Here is a 16,275-nt window from a genome sequence, read left to right as displayed (position 1 = left end):
ATTGTGCCGAAACAACCTCCTCAGTCAATGCGTACATGCGGTCAAGCTGAGCTCACAATTCAGAGTTGGTGTTGATTGCCAGGATGGCCACGCATCAGTGCAGGCTGCACTGCTGATGACGTCACATATTACATCACTCATGAAATGGTCAATGACTCACTGACATCTCAAATGACATCACTGATGACATCATCCACGTGATAATCTGATGCACCTCCTCACACACTAATTTACCCTTTGATACAAGCACTCTAAAATATAGGTTACCATTTTCAAAACCATAGACAATATCAATAGCAGTTACTATATACCACTGGCTAATTCCTAGCTATACACACATATTCATTCATTCACCCATACAATTACTCATACAGGCAGTCACTCATCAATACAGCACTATATGTACTCATACACCTATACAAACACTCATACACCGTCACTTGTTCATAGTTATTGACACACCTAGCTAGTCATGTAAAGTATCAATAACACTGCCATTTACTCACCTATACAGTTATACATTCACTACCTAACCTATTCATACAGATACTACCATATATACTTACTCTCTTATACAATCACTGACAAAAGCACACACTCCTGTAAACAGCCACTCTCACTATTACTCACTCTCACATATAGTCATTTATGGGTGATTGCAGTGGGTTTTGTGGTCTTCTTGGGGGTCAGAGATGCATGATCAGTAGCTTTATGACATATGTTTGTCTTCAAATGTGATTCTGGGCTGGGCTCCCTTTCACACTGTAGGTAGTCATCCTACTTTACACCAGTAAAAGGCAGATGTTACATTCCTACTGCTAACGCAGCTTATCGCCAGTTTTTGGATCGCACCGCACATTTGGCTGCCCATTGAAAATATCGGGAAGTGGTGTTTTCATGTTATTTTTCGATAGGAACTCCTACTCTGCACATTATTAGCGTTAGTTGTTGCTCTCATTTGTGGCGATTTATTTTTGCAGAAGCTATTGCTGGGAAACTGGCGATATTGGCTGTTTTCACCAAGATGAGAAAGGAATGATAATTTAAAATCACTGAAAAGACTATAGGTTTAATGAACATTATAGTTAGAAATTAGCATTTAAAAAACCTTAGAAATTTGTTGCTAAAATAGTGTTGTATGCTGATGATACTCAACTGTTGTTTACCTGTGAGAAGGGTGCTGAATTCAATGGCAACCTTATTAATATCTGTCTCTCCAAAGTCTCTCCTGGTTAAATGATAACCATCTAAAATGCAACTCTGAAGTCAGAGATCATCTTTTTTGGCCCATGCCCATTTGAAGACTGGCATGCATGGTGGCCACAGGACATGTCCCCTCCTTTGTCATTCGTCTCTACCGTGAAGAATTTAGGAGTCAATTTGGAATCTGCCCTCTCCATGAATACCCAAATTCAGACGGTTGCTGGAGTCTGCTTTGGGCTGCTCAGAATGCTTCGGAACTTTATTCCCTTGCTCTCAGTCCCCTACAGGAAGACAGTGGTTCAGGCCCTGATCGTCTCTAGACTGGATTATGTTAATTCCCTGTATCTCGGCCTCCTCGAATATCTTCTGGGCCGTCTGCAGGTGATTCAGAACGCAGCGGCCAGGGTCATCTTTTTGACCGGGCCCCGAGCCCATACCTCCCAGCTCCTGTCATTGCTGCACTGGCTGCCTGTGTGGAAAATAATTCAGTTTAAAGCCCTGGTCTTCAAAGCCTTCCACAAGATTGGAGCCCCTTATCTTAGGGACAGATTCCAACCTTATATGCCTCAGCACACTCTGAGATCCTCCTCCCAACTGTTGATTGCCACCCACCCCTAAGGTGCAACTTTCCCGGGTAGGGGGCAGATCCTTTCATGTAGTTGCCTCTCCGCTGTGGAACTGGTTTCCTCTATCCATCAGACAGAGCCCTGACCTCGTTTCCTTTAGGAAGAGTCTTAAAACGTGGATCTTCCAGTGATGATTTCCCTTTGAAGTGACAAGCTTTGTTCATCATTATGTGGTCTATGTTTCTTCCCGCGCCGGAACACTTCATGGAGTACTCGTGCACTATATAAATATGAGCTAACATAACATATACTCCAACACTCACATATACTGCCTTTCACATATGTAGTTACTCACACATATACTAGTAAGACATACATTCACTCACCAACACATTGATACACACACTCACGTACCATGAACTATTGAACCCATACACCCAGTAAATTATCCTCTCACACATGTAGGCAGAAAGTCACACACTGCCCACCCACACACACAAACACTGAGGCACCCATACAGATACTCATGAAACCAATAAGTAATCCATATAGACAGTCATGTACCTAATTATCAACCCATGCCGCAGCTTACACAACAACTGAGAGACTGATACAGACATTGGCACAGTTTAGTAACTAACCCATGCATTCAGTAAGACACATTTAATCACTAACATATACAGTCAGTCACACACCTATTAAATCCTCCACCCACACACTTATACACCAACTCATTCTTCAATACATCTTGGCTTTAAAATATATAAAATATATTTAAACTTTACAGAAACACAGATTCACTGGATGATGTCACCAGTGATGTCATCAGTGATGTCATTTGAGATGTCATCATTGATGTCATCAGTAATGTCACTGACCATGTCATGAGTGATGTAATATGTGACGTCATCAGCACTGCATTGCAGGGATGCGAGTTATAGTTGCTCTACTAACTATAACGTTCGAATTTCTCTGGTTTTGTACTAGTAAAATGTCCAACTAACTATAACGTCCCTGATACTTATGTTTTTTCAGTGAATCTCTAAGGTTTTTTAAATGTTAATTCCTAACTATAACCTCCTTGAAACCTAAGTTTTTTTTCAGTGAAAACAACCAGCTGGAATCAACACTTTATCGAAAAACCACTGCAACAAATGCAACCCTAGAAGCAACCAGCTTCCATCAGCCTTCCTTGATTTCGAGTATTCCCTATGGGGAATTTCTCCGTCTAAGACGAATATGCAGTGAAGACCTGCAGTGGAAAAAACACAGTGCAGGCACAATGAAACGTTTTCAAAACAGAAAATATGGCACACGGCTAATCAACAAATGTTGGAAACAAGCGGCAGAGAAAACCAGGAAGGATTGCCTCAGAAACAAAGAAAAGATTAATGTACCGGAAAATGAGCCAATAAGACTGATACTGGATTATAGTCAAGAATCCAAAAAAATCGCACAGATATTGAAAAAAAACTGGAAGATTCTCCAATTGGACCCCATGATGGGGGAAAAGATGGGGACCCACCCAGTAATCACTTACAGGAAAGCAACCAATCTAAAAGACCAATTGGTCCACAGCCACTTTCACAGCAATAAATCGAAAACTTCTTGGCTGAAAACACAAGGATTCGTAAAGTGTTTTAACTGCAAAGTTTGAGAGATTGCCAAACCAATGAATGAACTAACAATGGCCAACCAAAAAACTTGGAAAATAAAAGAACTCATCACTTGCAAGAGTCCATACACGGTATATATGATAGAATGCCCATGCAAGTTGAGGTACATAGGCAGTACCATTTGTGAACTAAAAATACGAATCCATGAACATGTCCGTGCAACGACCAACAAGGACAGAAACAACGCGGTAGCCAAACATATGGAAAAATACCACAACAGCAACTGGAAACTCCAGAAGTTCTGGGGTTTGGAAACGATGTCCCTATCAGATCGAGGTGGCCACCGGGAAAAGCTTTTAAGATAAAGAGAGTCACGCCATATCCTGAATTTTCGGACCTTGTCACCTTTGGGTTTGAACCAGTCAGAAGAAATGTATATTCATTTATAAATAATGAAATCTCTATTCCTTTCCATTGACAATTGATTCAATTTATTACCCTTCCCTTATGGTACCCTTCCTATACACCCTCACCCCCCACCCCCTCTTTTCCAAAACATCCCTTGCAGGACAATGAAGTTGTTTGTCATGAACATGCTCAAAAAGCATAAGCCCACTGGAGGGCAGCACTAAACAGAACTTATGAATTTTCATTATTGACAATAATGATTACAAACAATCTTTGGAAAAAGCCCACTGGAAGGCATTAATTGTATAGATTATTTTGATTTTCATTTCACTACACAGTTGGTATGAATAGGCACGATGGGGGTTTCCACAAAACAAATGTAAAACCATGTTTGAATTGACAAACTACATGGACCAGAATTCCTTGTGGGCGGAAGTGACATACAACTTCCTGGGTACACAGGGGCAATTTAAACAATACTTTGTGTAAATTTTCAACTAACCGTGAACAAGGTAGATGTAACTACCAAAACGCGTTGGGATTCTTGTGCTCATTAAATACCTTTTGGCAAGAATATTGGCTTTTGTGGCGCCTCACTTTGTTGGTTCAAGGATCAACTTTGTTGGAAATATATATATATATATATATATATATGTAAATATATATATATATATACACACTGAGAAAAACATAGGTTTTAGGGGTGTTATAGTTAGCTGGACATTTCACTCGTACAAAACCATTGAAATTCCTCCGATATAGTTGTACTAACTATAACTCGCACGCCCCAATCCACTGCTGATGATGTCACATATTACATCACTCATGACATGGTCAGTGACATCACTGATGACATCTCAAATGACATCACTGATGACATCATCCAGTGAATGTGGTTTGGTTTGATATTTAAATAAGTATTATATATATATAACAATGTGCATTGAAGACTGAGTGGATGTCTAGATGGAGGATTTAGTAGCACTGTGATTGACTGTCTAAGTGACTAATTTAAAGTCTTTCTCTAAATATATGGGATAGTGATTAAACAGTGTGAATATCTATGTCACTCTATCTCTTGTTGCGTAAACTACTACCTAAGTTGGTTGCCAGCTATTTGAAAGTCTATTTTACTTATTATTTAGTGAATATTTGTATGGGATAGTGAATGTGTGTGTAGTTGGGTGGGAGGTGTATGACTGTCCAAAGATGTTTAAATAGTTGATTTATTAGGTATATGAGGTTAAGACTGTATGGCGAAGCAGTTGTTTGGATGAGTGAATGTTTTTATGGGTGTGGTGATGAGTAAATATATTTCTCAATGATACATGTCCAACAAACTAGAAATATAAAAGGCAGTGTATGTGACAGTTGTTGTATATAAATAAGTATACATAAGACTCAGTGATTGCATGAGTGACTATCGAAAACTTTATACATGCAATAGTGATTTTATAACACACTGACAGGCATATGCATCAAAGAAAATACCGGGAGCAAAGGGGCAGATTCTGAGAATCTGCCCCTTTGCTCCCGGTATTTTTGCATTTGGGATGCATCATCCCAAATGCAAAAATCGCAATTTAAGGAATCTCTAAATTGAGATTCCTTAAATTGCAATTGCATTCAAGGAATCCCAAATTGAGATTCCTTAAATGCAATGCATGAAAGTAAAAAAAATAGCGAATTCGCTAACAGGAGTTGCAAATTACCATGAAGTTGAACTTCATGGTAATTTGCTAAAACTTTGAAAAAAGCACTTTTTGTGCATTTTTCAAAGTTTCATGTTGCGCACACACATGCCCTTAGGGCATGTGTGTGTGCAACATATGTGCGGAGATCAATTTCAGGGGTGCAACAGGGTGTCATTTTGACACCCTTGCACCCTTGAAATTGCATGAGCAATTTGCGAGTACCTACTGGTACTCGCAAATTGCTAATGCAATCTCCAATTCATTCCTATGGGCCTGTAGGCCTATAGGAATGAATGGGACAGCATTCCTTAATTGCGACTAGCAATTTGCGAGTAGCAATTAAGGAATGTTTAGGAATCGCTATTTTAATAGCGATTCCTACATGCATAGGCTTTTGCTATTCCTAAATAGCGATTCCTTAAAAATCTCTATTTAGGAATAGCAAAAGGCTACGTTGATGCATCTGCCAGTAAGTATGAATTACTATCTGAGTTACTATATGAATAATTAAAGTGATGTTTGTATAAGTGTGTAGGTGAGTAAATGTGATCAATTATTTGCATAAGTGAGAAGGATGACTCCATAAGTCAATATGATGTGTGCTGGTGTGTAATGTCGATGTAGGTGTATAAGTATATTTAATAGTGTTCTTTTGATTTTTTTTAGCATGTATGAGTGAATCTGTAGGTAAGTGTTTAGATGTGTGTGTAGATGTAGTAATCACTGAGTGGGTTTTTAGAAATTTGTATTGGTGTGACAGTGGTTTCAAATATGGTACTCCATATTTTATAATGAGTGTTGAAAGGTTATACTAGTGTATGATGAGATGTATCAGATTGTCACATGGATGATGTCATCAGTGATGTAATCAGTGATGTCATTTGAGATGTCATCAGTGATGTCACTGACCATGTCATGAATGATGTAATATGTGACATCATCAGCAGTGGATTGGGGCGTGCGAGTTATAGTTAGTACAACTATATCGGAGGAATTTCAATGGTTTTGTACGAGTGAAATGTCCAGCTAACTATAACACCCCTAAAACCTATGTTTTCTCAGTGTATATATATATATATATATATATATATATATATATATATATATATATATATATATATATTTTCAACAAAGTCGATCCTTGAACCAACAAAGTGAGGCGCCACAAAAGCTGATATTCTTGTCACTGACCATGTCATGAATGATGTAATATGTGACATCATCAGCAGTGGATTGCGGGCGCGTGAGTTATAGTTAGTACAACTAACTATATCGGAGGAATTACAATGGTGTTGTACGAGTGAAATGTCCAGCTAACTATAACACCCCTAAAACCTATGGTTTTTGCAGTGAATTTCAAAGTTTTTTAAAATGCTAATTCCTAACTATAACACCACTAAAACCTATGTGTTTTTCAGTGAATTTGCAAGGTTTTTTAAATGCTAATTCCTAACTATATCAGGCCTCAAACCTATGTTTTTTTCAGTCAATTTCGAAGCTTTTTTAAATGCTAATTCCTAACTATAACATGTCTGAAACCTATGGTTTTTTAGGTGAATTTCAAAGGTTTTGTAAATGACTAATTTTAAATGTATTCATTGTTATATTTCTTTTTTTGATACTGATTTACTACATTATTTATTTTAGGATATTTTATTTTTTAAATTACATTATAATTACATTATACATTACATTACAAAATATACCTTCTCAGAATGAATTACTTTAGTTTAAATACTTTAGAAATATGAAATAGACTTTAAGTACAGTACTTACAGTTGTTGCAATGGGCAACACAATTTCAAATACAATGCAACATTGAGCTCAGCGTGAATTTCTACTTAAATGCAATTAGTTACCTTATGGATTACTTTTCTAACCACAGGACTGGATCCTAGATTATTTCCCTGGACATCTCCTATAAACAGTTGAGTAAAAGTGTTTTGGTTACAGTAGTGATTTTTAAGGAATATTATTGTATTTTAAAAGTTGACAAAGAAACTTTTTCGCATAGACTTACCAATGTTATCCTATGTGAGGAAACTCACTTAGCAGGTAAGTAGTGTTATCATTACTTTTTCTTAATTAGTGGTGGATCCTGGATCCGGCACTGATGCATCTCCTGTAAACAGTTGAAAGCATGCGTTTAAATCATATAGGCGATTTTTAAGGAATATTTGTAGTTTGTGAAACTCAACACTTAGAACATTTTCTGGTGAAAAACAGACAATGTATTCCTTTGGAAGGAAATATAAGTTACTGATAAGTATGGTTAGAATTACTTTTCAGGTTCAACAATGGGTTCTCTCTCCTGATAACAGATGAGGAAATCGGAATTCGTTGTTCGGATGATTTTAGGTGAATATTTTAAAGTTCGAAAACTCCACACTTAGAAGAATTTCCAAGTGAAACCATTCAATGTTAACCTATGGAAGTAAATTCAAGTTACTGATAAGTATAGTTAGAATTACTTTTCAGGATCAGTACTGGGCTCAAAAAGGCAGCACTGATGTCTATCCTGATAACAGGTAAGTAAATCGGAATTCGTAGTACATCCAGTAAGGGCCACAGAGCTGCTTAGAAGAGAGATGTAAAAAGGGGAACGGCCTGCACCACCTCTCTGCAACGCAGCACAGTGGCGCTTCCTGGAAGCACCAGGTGGGCTACTTGGCTCCCACGGCCCCTCAGGCTTGAAGTGGAATTTTTTCCCTAACTTAAAATGCGCCACAGTATATGTTTGCACACATCACGTCAAGCCCCGTCCCCTCCCTTCACCATTGTGTAAACACACCCTGTCACCGTTCTAAGTTGAGAGGTTAAGTCCCCTTCAATCCTAAGGGTCCCTAGGGTCAAACTAGCCCACTAGGTACCTCCAGTAAGTGCCACAGAGCTGCGTTGCAGAGAGGTGTAAAAAGGGGTGTAGCCTCCGAACACCTGTCTGCAACGCAGCTCCCTGGCACATACTGGAGGTACCTGGTGTGCTAGTTGGCTCCCAGGGACCCCCAAGATTGAAGAGAAATTAATTCCTCAACTTAAAATGCACCACAGGGCAGTGGTTTTTGGGTAGTGTAGGGGTTGTTCCGGGGGTAGTATTTTAGGGTTTAGGTTAGTACAGTGGTGTTTGGGTAGTGTAGGGTGTCGTGCCGGGGGGAGTGTTTTATAATTTAGGGTAGCGCAGTGGTGTTTGGTTAGTGTAGGGGGTCCTGCCGGGGTAGTGTTTTACGGTAGCGCAGTGGTGTTTGGGTAGTGTAGGGGTCATGCCGGGGGTAGTGTTTTAGGCTAGCGCAGTGGTGAATAGGTAGTGTAGGTGGTCATGCTGGGGGTAGATTTAGGGTTTAGGGTAGTGCAGTGGTGTTTGTGTAGTATATGGGGTCGTGCTGGGGGTAGTGTTTTAGGGTTTAGGGTAGTGCAGTGGTGTTTGGGTAGTGTAGGGGGTCGTGCTGTGGGTAGTGTTTTAGGGTTTAGGTTAGTGCAATGGTGTTTGTGTAGTGTAGGGGATCGTGCTGGGGTAAATTTAGTGTTTAGGGCAGTTCAGTGGTTTTTATGTAGTGTAGGGGGTCGTGCTGGGGGTAGTGTTTTAGGGTTTAGGGTAGTGCAATGGTGAATGGGTAGTGTAGGGGGTTGTGCTGGGGGTAGGTTTAGGGTTTAGGGTAGTGCAGTTGTCTTTGTGTAGGGTAGGGGGTCGTGCTGGGGTTAGTTTTTAGAGTTTAGGGTAGTGCAGTGGTATTTATGTAGTGTATGGGGTAGTGTTTTAGGGTTTATGGTAGTGCAGTGGTGTTTGGGTAAGGTAGGGGTCGTGCTGGGGGTAGATTTAGGGTTTAGGGTAGTGCAGTGGTGTTTGTGTAGTGTTTGCGGGTTCGTGCTGGGGGTAGTGTTTTAGGGTTTAGGGTAGTATAGTGTTGTTTGTGTAGTGTAGGGGGTCATGCTGGGGGTAGTGTTTTAGGGTTTATAGTAGTACAGTGGTTTTTGTGTAGTGAAGGGGGTCATGCTGGGGGTAGATTTAGGGTTTAGTGTACTGCAGTGGTGTTTATGTAGTGTAGGGGGTCGTGCTGGGGTAGATTTAAGGTTTAGGTAGTGCAATGGTGTTTGGGTAGTGTAGGGGGTCATGCTGGGGTTGTGTCTTAGGGTTTAGGGTAGTGCAGTTGTGAATGGGTAGTGTAGGAGTTCATGTTGGGGGTAGAATTAGGGTTTAGGGTAGTGCAATGGTGTTTGTGTAGTGTAGGGGCCATGCTGGGGGTAGTGTTTTAGGGGTTAGGGAAGTGCAGCGGTGTTTGTGTAGTGTGGGGGGTCGTGCTGGGGGTAGATTTCAGGTTTAGGGTAGTGCAGTGGTGTTTGTGTAGTATAGGGGGTCATATTGGGGGTAGATTTCGAGTTTAGGGTAGTGCAGTGGTGTTTGTGTAGTGTAGGGGTCATGCTGGGGGTAGTATGTTAGGGGTTAGGGTAGTGCAGTGGTGTTTGGGTAGTGTAGAGGTTCATGCTGGGGGTAGATTTAGGGTTTAGGGTAGTGCAGCGGTGTTTGTGTAGTGTAGGGGGTCGTGCTGGGGGTATATTTCGGGTTTAGGGTAGTGCAGTGGTGTATGTGTAGTATAGGGAGTCATGGTGGGGGTAGATTTAGGGTGGTGCAGTGGTGTTTGTATAGTGTAGGGGGTCATTCTGGGGTAGTATTGTAGGGTATAGGGTTTAGGGTAGTGCAGTGGTGTTTGGGCAGTGTAGGAGTCGTGCTGGGGTAGATTTCGTTTTTAGGGTAGTGCAGTGGTGTTTGGATAGTGTAGGTGTCGTGCTGGGGGTAGATTTAGGGGTTAGGATTGTGCAGTGGTGTTTGTGTAGTGTTTGTGGGTTTGTGCTGGGGGTAGTTTTTTAGGGTTTAGGGTAGTACAGTTGTGTTCATGTAGTGCAGGGGGTCATGCTGGGGTAGTGTTTTAAGGTTTAGGGTAGTGCAGTAGAAATTGTGTAGTGTAGGGGGTAGTGTTTTAGGGTTTATGGTAGTGCAGTGGTGTTTGTGTAGTGTAGGTGGTTGTGCTGGGGATAGTGTTTTAGGGTTAAGGGTAGTGCAGTGGTGTTTGTGTAATATAGGGGGTAGTGTTTTAGGGTTTAGTGTAGTGCAGTGGTGTTTGGGTAGCGTAGGGCTGTCGTGCTGGGGGTAGATTTAGGGTTTAGGGTAGTGCAGTGGTGTTTGGGTAGTATAGGGGGTCATGCTGGGGTAGTATTTTAGGGTTCAGGGAAGCGCAGTGGTGTTTGTCTACTGTAGGGGGTAGTGTTTTGGGGTTTAGGGTAGTGCAGTGGTGTTTGAGTAGTGTAGGGGGTAGTGCTCACTAGTTGTTCTTTAGAACACTCTCGGTAGCTGCAGTAGAACACAAAGGAATCAACTGCCAGGCTGCTTCTGTTGAAATATAACAGGAAGATATTGGAGATCTCACTTAAAACATGACCTATTTTTTCTTCCTACAGCACTAACCATAATTTCTAGGACAAAATGAACACCCTCAATTTATTCCTTTTTAAATTAAATGCTTTAAGTGTTACCAGTTTTTTCAATCAAGATGGCTACAGGTGTGCCATACTTTTGTCCTAATTAAAGCTGTTAGCGCTCTAGTTTTTCTTTCGAACACTCTGGGAAGCAGCAGTAAAACACAAAGCAGTCAACTGACAGGCTGCTCCTGTTGAAATATAACAGGAAGATATTTGAGATCTCACTTAAAACATGTCCTAATTTTCCATTCTACAGCACTAACCATAATTTCTATGACAAAATAAACCCCCTCATTTTGTTCCTTTTTAAAATTAAATGTTTTAAGTGTTACCAGTTTATTCCAATCACGATGGTTTCTGGTGTGCCACCTTTTTGTCATAAGTAAGACTGTTAGCACTCTAGTTGTTCTTTAGAACACTCTGGGAAGCTGCAGTAGAACACAAAGCAATCAACCACCAGGCTGCTCCTGTTGAAATATAACAGGAAGATGTTTAAGATCTCACTTAAAGCGTCCTAATTTTTTATTCTACCGCACTAACCATAATTTCTATGACAAAATAAACCCCTTTAATTTGTTCCTTTTTAAATTAAATGTTTTAAGTGTTACCCGTTTATTCCGATCAAGATAGCTTCAGGTGTGCCAGAATTTTATCAATAGTAAGGCTGTTAGCGCTCTAGTTGTTCTTTAGAACACTCTGGGAAGCTGCAGAAGAACACAAAGGAATCAGTTGACAGTCTCTGCCCTTGTTGAATGTACATGTTTTACTGAGAATGTCAGACTTCATTATCACATGACTGAGAAAGATAATGTGAATTTACAGAAAATATGCTCTCATTTTAGCTTCTGGAGCACCTTCCAAACCTCTATGGGACAAGCATGAGAAAATAGTTTTCTCTCAAACATGATTAATGATATCTCAGCAGAAGACTTTTTCACATGGTAAAATCACCTTAGAACACACCACAATTTCTAAAATTAGTGTGGTACCATCAACAAATGATTTATAATGTAACTGAAGTTTTAAAACCTTCTATTAACTGCAATGCTTTTTAATGAGGTGCTATCATGTATATTGGTCCCAAGATGGCTGTCAACACTTATTGGATGAAGTGCTGACAGCCAATCAGATCTCACAATGAGATGTGTCATTAGGCTCCGCCCAGATACAACTTTATTACAACTCTTTTTCAATGCAGTCGCTTTTTTAACACTGAACTTTGAGAATTAATGAAGTATACATTTCATTATAATTATTGATCATTTTCTCTCCAAAACAATACATATGCTTTATATATGTTGATATTCGGACCCCATTATAAAGCCAATAGGCCCACTTTTTTATGTTTTGGTGTTTTGACCCTTTGACAAAATCAGTACCTCTACCTTACTTAAAATGCTACCCCTTACATTCTTCATTCAACCATGTGTGGACACAGGAGTTTGGACTCCAGGCCCGGCGCCCAACCCCCCCATTGTGCAAAAGCCTTGTGCGGTGGGGCGGGGCACAAGGCCTGGCCCACGCCAGCACCAGGGTGTGCACAGCTTTTAGCTGTGCGAGTCAGTGTGTTGGCTGTCTGTGGAGGGGGGGATTGAGGGGGGGGGGCAGTGTGCGGCATGGGGTGGCTTTACATATAATAATAAAGTAAATAAAGTATTACATTAAAACAAAACTAGGAATTCACTGAAAAAACAAAGGATAAGGTGACATTATAGCTAGGCATTATAATTACATCTTACTTTTCATAGAAAAAGGCTTAGTAATTCACTGAAAAAAAGAAGGGTTAAAATTAATGTTAAGTTAGGTTACATTTCAGTGACAAAACCCCTCCACTAACATGTACTAGTTATAATCAGTAGTGGCTGATACCATTTGGGGGTGGGGTAGTAGAGGGTAAGGGGTGGGGGTGGGGCAATGAAAGGACTTACCTGGCTACAGCCGTCCGCCGCCACTCCTCCGTTCTCTTCATCTTCCTGTCTCGAGTCCCAGCAGCAGGAAGCACGCAGACTCCCAAAGCCAATCATTACGTTGCTGTGACCATGACAGCAACATTGTGATTGGTCTGAGTGCCGTGGTTCGATGCTCAGACAGGGACTGGAAGCCTGTACATGTTTGCCACCAGGCTTTGCATAAAGCATGATGGTGAACAAAACGGCTTGCACACTTAAAGAGTGCCACCACTCCTCCCCCCTACTTTGGCCAGCCCTGCCCGCATGAAACATGGCCACTGCAGTGTTAAAAACAAAATGATAATAACATTGAGTTATTATCATTTTCTTTTTCCTTTTGAACTGCTCTGCCATTAGAGGAAGAGTTGCCGCTGGCTATAATTATCTCAAGTAATTATACCTCATGACCCAAAGTCACACCCTTGCCATGCACTGCTTCATACCCCATATATTACATCACTCATGACATGATCTATGATGTCACTGATAACATCACTGCAACATTTGATTTGAAAAGACATCAATGATAACACACTGTGTATAGTAGAGGGACAAAATATAGTTATTTCAGGGGAAAGTTATATTTACTTGAGATAACTATAACTTGTGAATTTCAGTGTTTTTTAGTCTAAAAAGTTGCATTGTCTGAAATTGTATAGATACTGTTATTAAGCCCGTACAAGGTTATTATGTGAGCCAATATCTATAGAGCTGGTCTGCATCTTAATAATCCTATTTTGTTTACATACCAGTTTTGAAACGACCTGGAAAAGAAAAGGGCCTTAAGATCTTTGAAATGGGAACTAAAGAAGGGAACAGGTTACATTCAGTGTCGTAGCCAGAGCACTTTTTGAAATGTTCATGTTATTTTCTGACAGAAAGAAGTATACCCTTTGAATGTCTTGCAAATCCACACTTTACCCTAGTTGCACATCAGAAAAGAAATTGCAATGCTGACATTTTTTCACAAATTAATTTATTACAAGCGCCATTTTGACTAATTCATATTGTAATAAAATAACAATAGAATGCATCATCATCCTTGTGCTTTCTAGTTAACAATGCATAACTCTTGTTCTTTCAGGCTGCCCTGGCTGGAGGCACCACAATGATATTGGACTTTGCTATTCCTAACAAAGGACAGTCCCTGATTGAGGCCTATAATACCTGGAGAGGCTGGGCCGATCCGAAAGTCTGTTGTGACTATGCACTTCATGTGGCGGTTACATGGTGGAGTGACAAGGTAGGAGTAACAGGACAACTAATGCATTTCCTTTTATTCTGCCATTTCTGCATGTTAAAACATTGTTGTAACACAGACAAATGATTTTATATTGAAGTGTCAGTGGAAACTGTATGTTTGCATAACGGCTCTGAATAAAAGATCTAGTGAAGATTTAGTCCGTGTTATATTTTGTAATATAATTTTTTTTAAACACCTGCTTAGATTGGCAGTGAACCTTTTGTCCAGTGACATTTTGGGGCATATTTACAAGGGCTTATTACCAGTGCCACCAGAAATTACATTTTTGTGATGTTTTAGTGGCGATAACCCCTTCACCTTATTTACAAGGTGTTAAGCCACTTAACTTGGTTTTACGCTGCCTTGTAAATAATGCCTCTTTCACCCAGCATTTGGAGTGAAAGAGGCTGGAAATGGGTTTTGCAGTGGGCGTTGCACTGCAACACCCATTGCTTTTTGACACTGCTCCCCTCCCGTAAATATGGGCCAGTGCCAATATTAAGACCTTAACCTGGCACAATGAGGAGAAATTGTTAATTTCTTTTTGTTTTTGCTGTTTCTGTGTGCTGCATTCTGTATGAGCAAATCGCCATTAGTGATTGTTCATGAGCAGGAAGAAACACCTTCTTGCACATACATGAACAATCATTTCTTGCAATGCAGGCACCCTTGCACTATGGTGCCTAAATTGGTGCTAGGCAGCTAAATCCAGTGTATCCCAGCGTTTCCAGAATGTTGGATTGCGGCCTTACCAACTGTTACATTACAGCGCACTCTGCCATTCTGTTGTAGATATATGGCCCAGAGTCTCTTTTTTTAAATTCGCTTGGTAAGATTACATTTGCACCTGCCCAAAAATATATTTATATATATATCCTGAAGAAGGCCTCAATCCTACTAAAAGTTACACAATTAAAAAGTGATATACATGAGTAGCTCCATTTATCATGTGTACTTTAAACTGCTGTATAATAGTGTACATGTAGCATTCCATTTCACACTGTGCTTGTATTGTATTGCGATTTGTATTTAAAATATACGTTCAATACCACTGATAGTGTCAATTAATTAGACAAACATTTTAAAACATTTTCTTACTAGTTTTAGAGGTCTCCAAAGCAGCATAATAATTTGTAATAAGCACATTTTCATCTGTATTTCCCTCCAATTACTTTGGCGTGATTATGCTTGATTTTAATATAAAAAATTAGGTGGATCATTCCTAACAAAAAATATAAAATATAAAGTGAAAGTGTAGCGATTAGGAATGAAGAAACAGTTTGCATAGCATTTTGGGTTTAGTCACCCACGCAGGAGGAAACAGTCCTTACTTGTTCAACAGTTCTATGAATCTATGCTGACATTTCGAAATTAAAGTGAGAAAACCAAAATTTCGAAAATAAAAATGAGACCAAGATTTCGAATTGTAAGAAAATACCCAACTTTTTCAGATTCTTTGTGCCAGCATCCTCCAAAATGTATACACAGGTTGTTAGCTTCTGAATTGAGCATTGCGTATCAACACGAGCCAATCCAGTGGCCAAGTGTGGATCATTGCTGTAGGACCATTCAATTTAAGTTTGTGGGTCCATCATTTATATTGCAGCAACACTAAGACCAGATAACACCAAGGTCAGCATTTAGGGACGGCCTGGCTGTAAGGCAGCGCTAGAAAAGTGTTGCTATTTATTTACTTAATGTTCAGTGCACGCATATTGTGTACCAATCATACAAGCACACAATATACAGAACCTCACAAAAGCTTATTTAAAGTAATAAGCAATTAATATGTAGTCATACGAATGCCACAGCTTGCCTGGAACAACTAGTCGCCCATCTGACAAATTACAAACTGTTGGGAGAGAGATCCCTCCGTAGAGAAAAAGGCTCCACCCTCTGGAGTTTGATCCCTGCTTAACTCAGACATTGAATAACCCTTCCTGACATAAAACCAACCGATTCACTGCTGCTTTTGGTTCTACTTCTAAAGCTCTGAGTGTGAATTGTCCATTCTCGTTGCCTCTGCCAGTGCTTGCTAGAGCTTTAAAGATGTTGTGCAGCCTTGTAACCCGTGTGTAACACCCACAAAACAATTGCATGAATGGTTGAAACTGTTTAGATTGTTGC

The 16,275-nt window shown here is 40.0% G+C and overlaps 1 protein-coding gene across 2 annotated transcripts in view; it reads left to right on the top strand.

Moving 5' to 3' along the window:
- Window positions 1-16,275, top strand: part of DPYS (dihydropyrimidinase) — a 358,618-nt gene that overhangs the window by 223,672 nt on the left and 118,671 nt on the right. For both annotated transcript variants that reach the window (XM_086966103.1, XM_086966102.1), the window contains exon 2: window positions 13,990-14,148. In XM_086966103.1, the coding sequence (XP_086822229.1) occupies window positions 13,990-14,148 (159 nt within the window). The remainder of the gene's footprint in view (window positions 1-13,989; window positions 14,149-16,275) is intronic.

The sequence above is a fragment of the Lissotriton vulgaris genome, chromosome 4_1, assembly GCF_964263255.1.
Source record: "Lissotriton vulgaris chromosome 4_1, aLisVul1.2, whole genome shotgun sequence".
Taxonomy (NCBI): domain Eukaryota; kingdom Metazoa; phylum Chordata; class Amphibia; order Caudata; family Salamandridae; genus Lissotriton; species Lissotriton vulgaris.
Note: the sequence above shows the minus strand (reverse complement) of the source record. Positions and strands in the feature narration are given on the sequence as shown.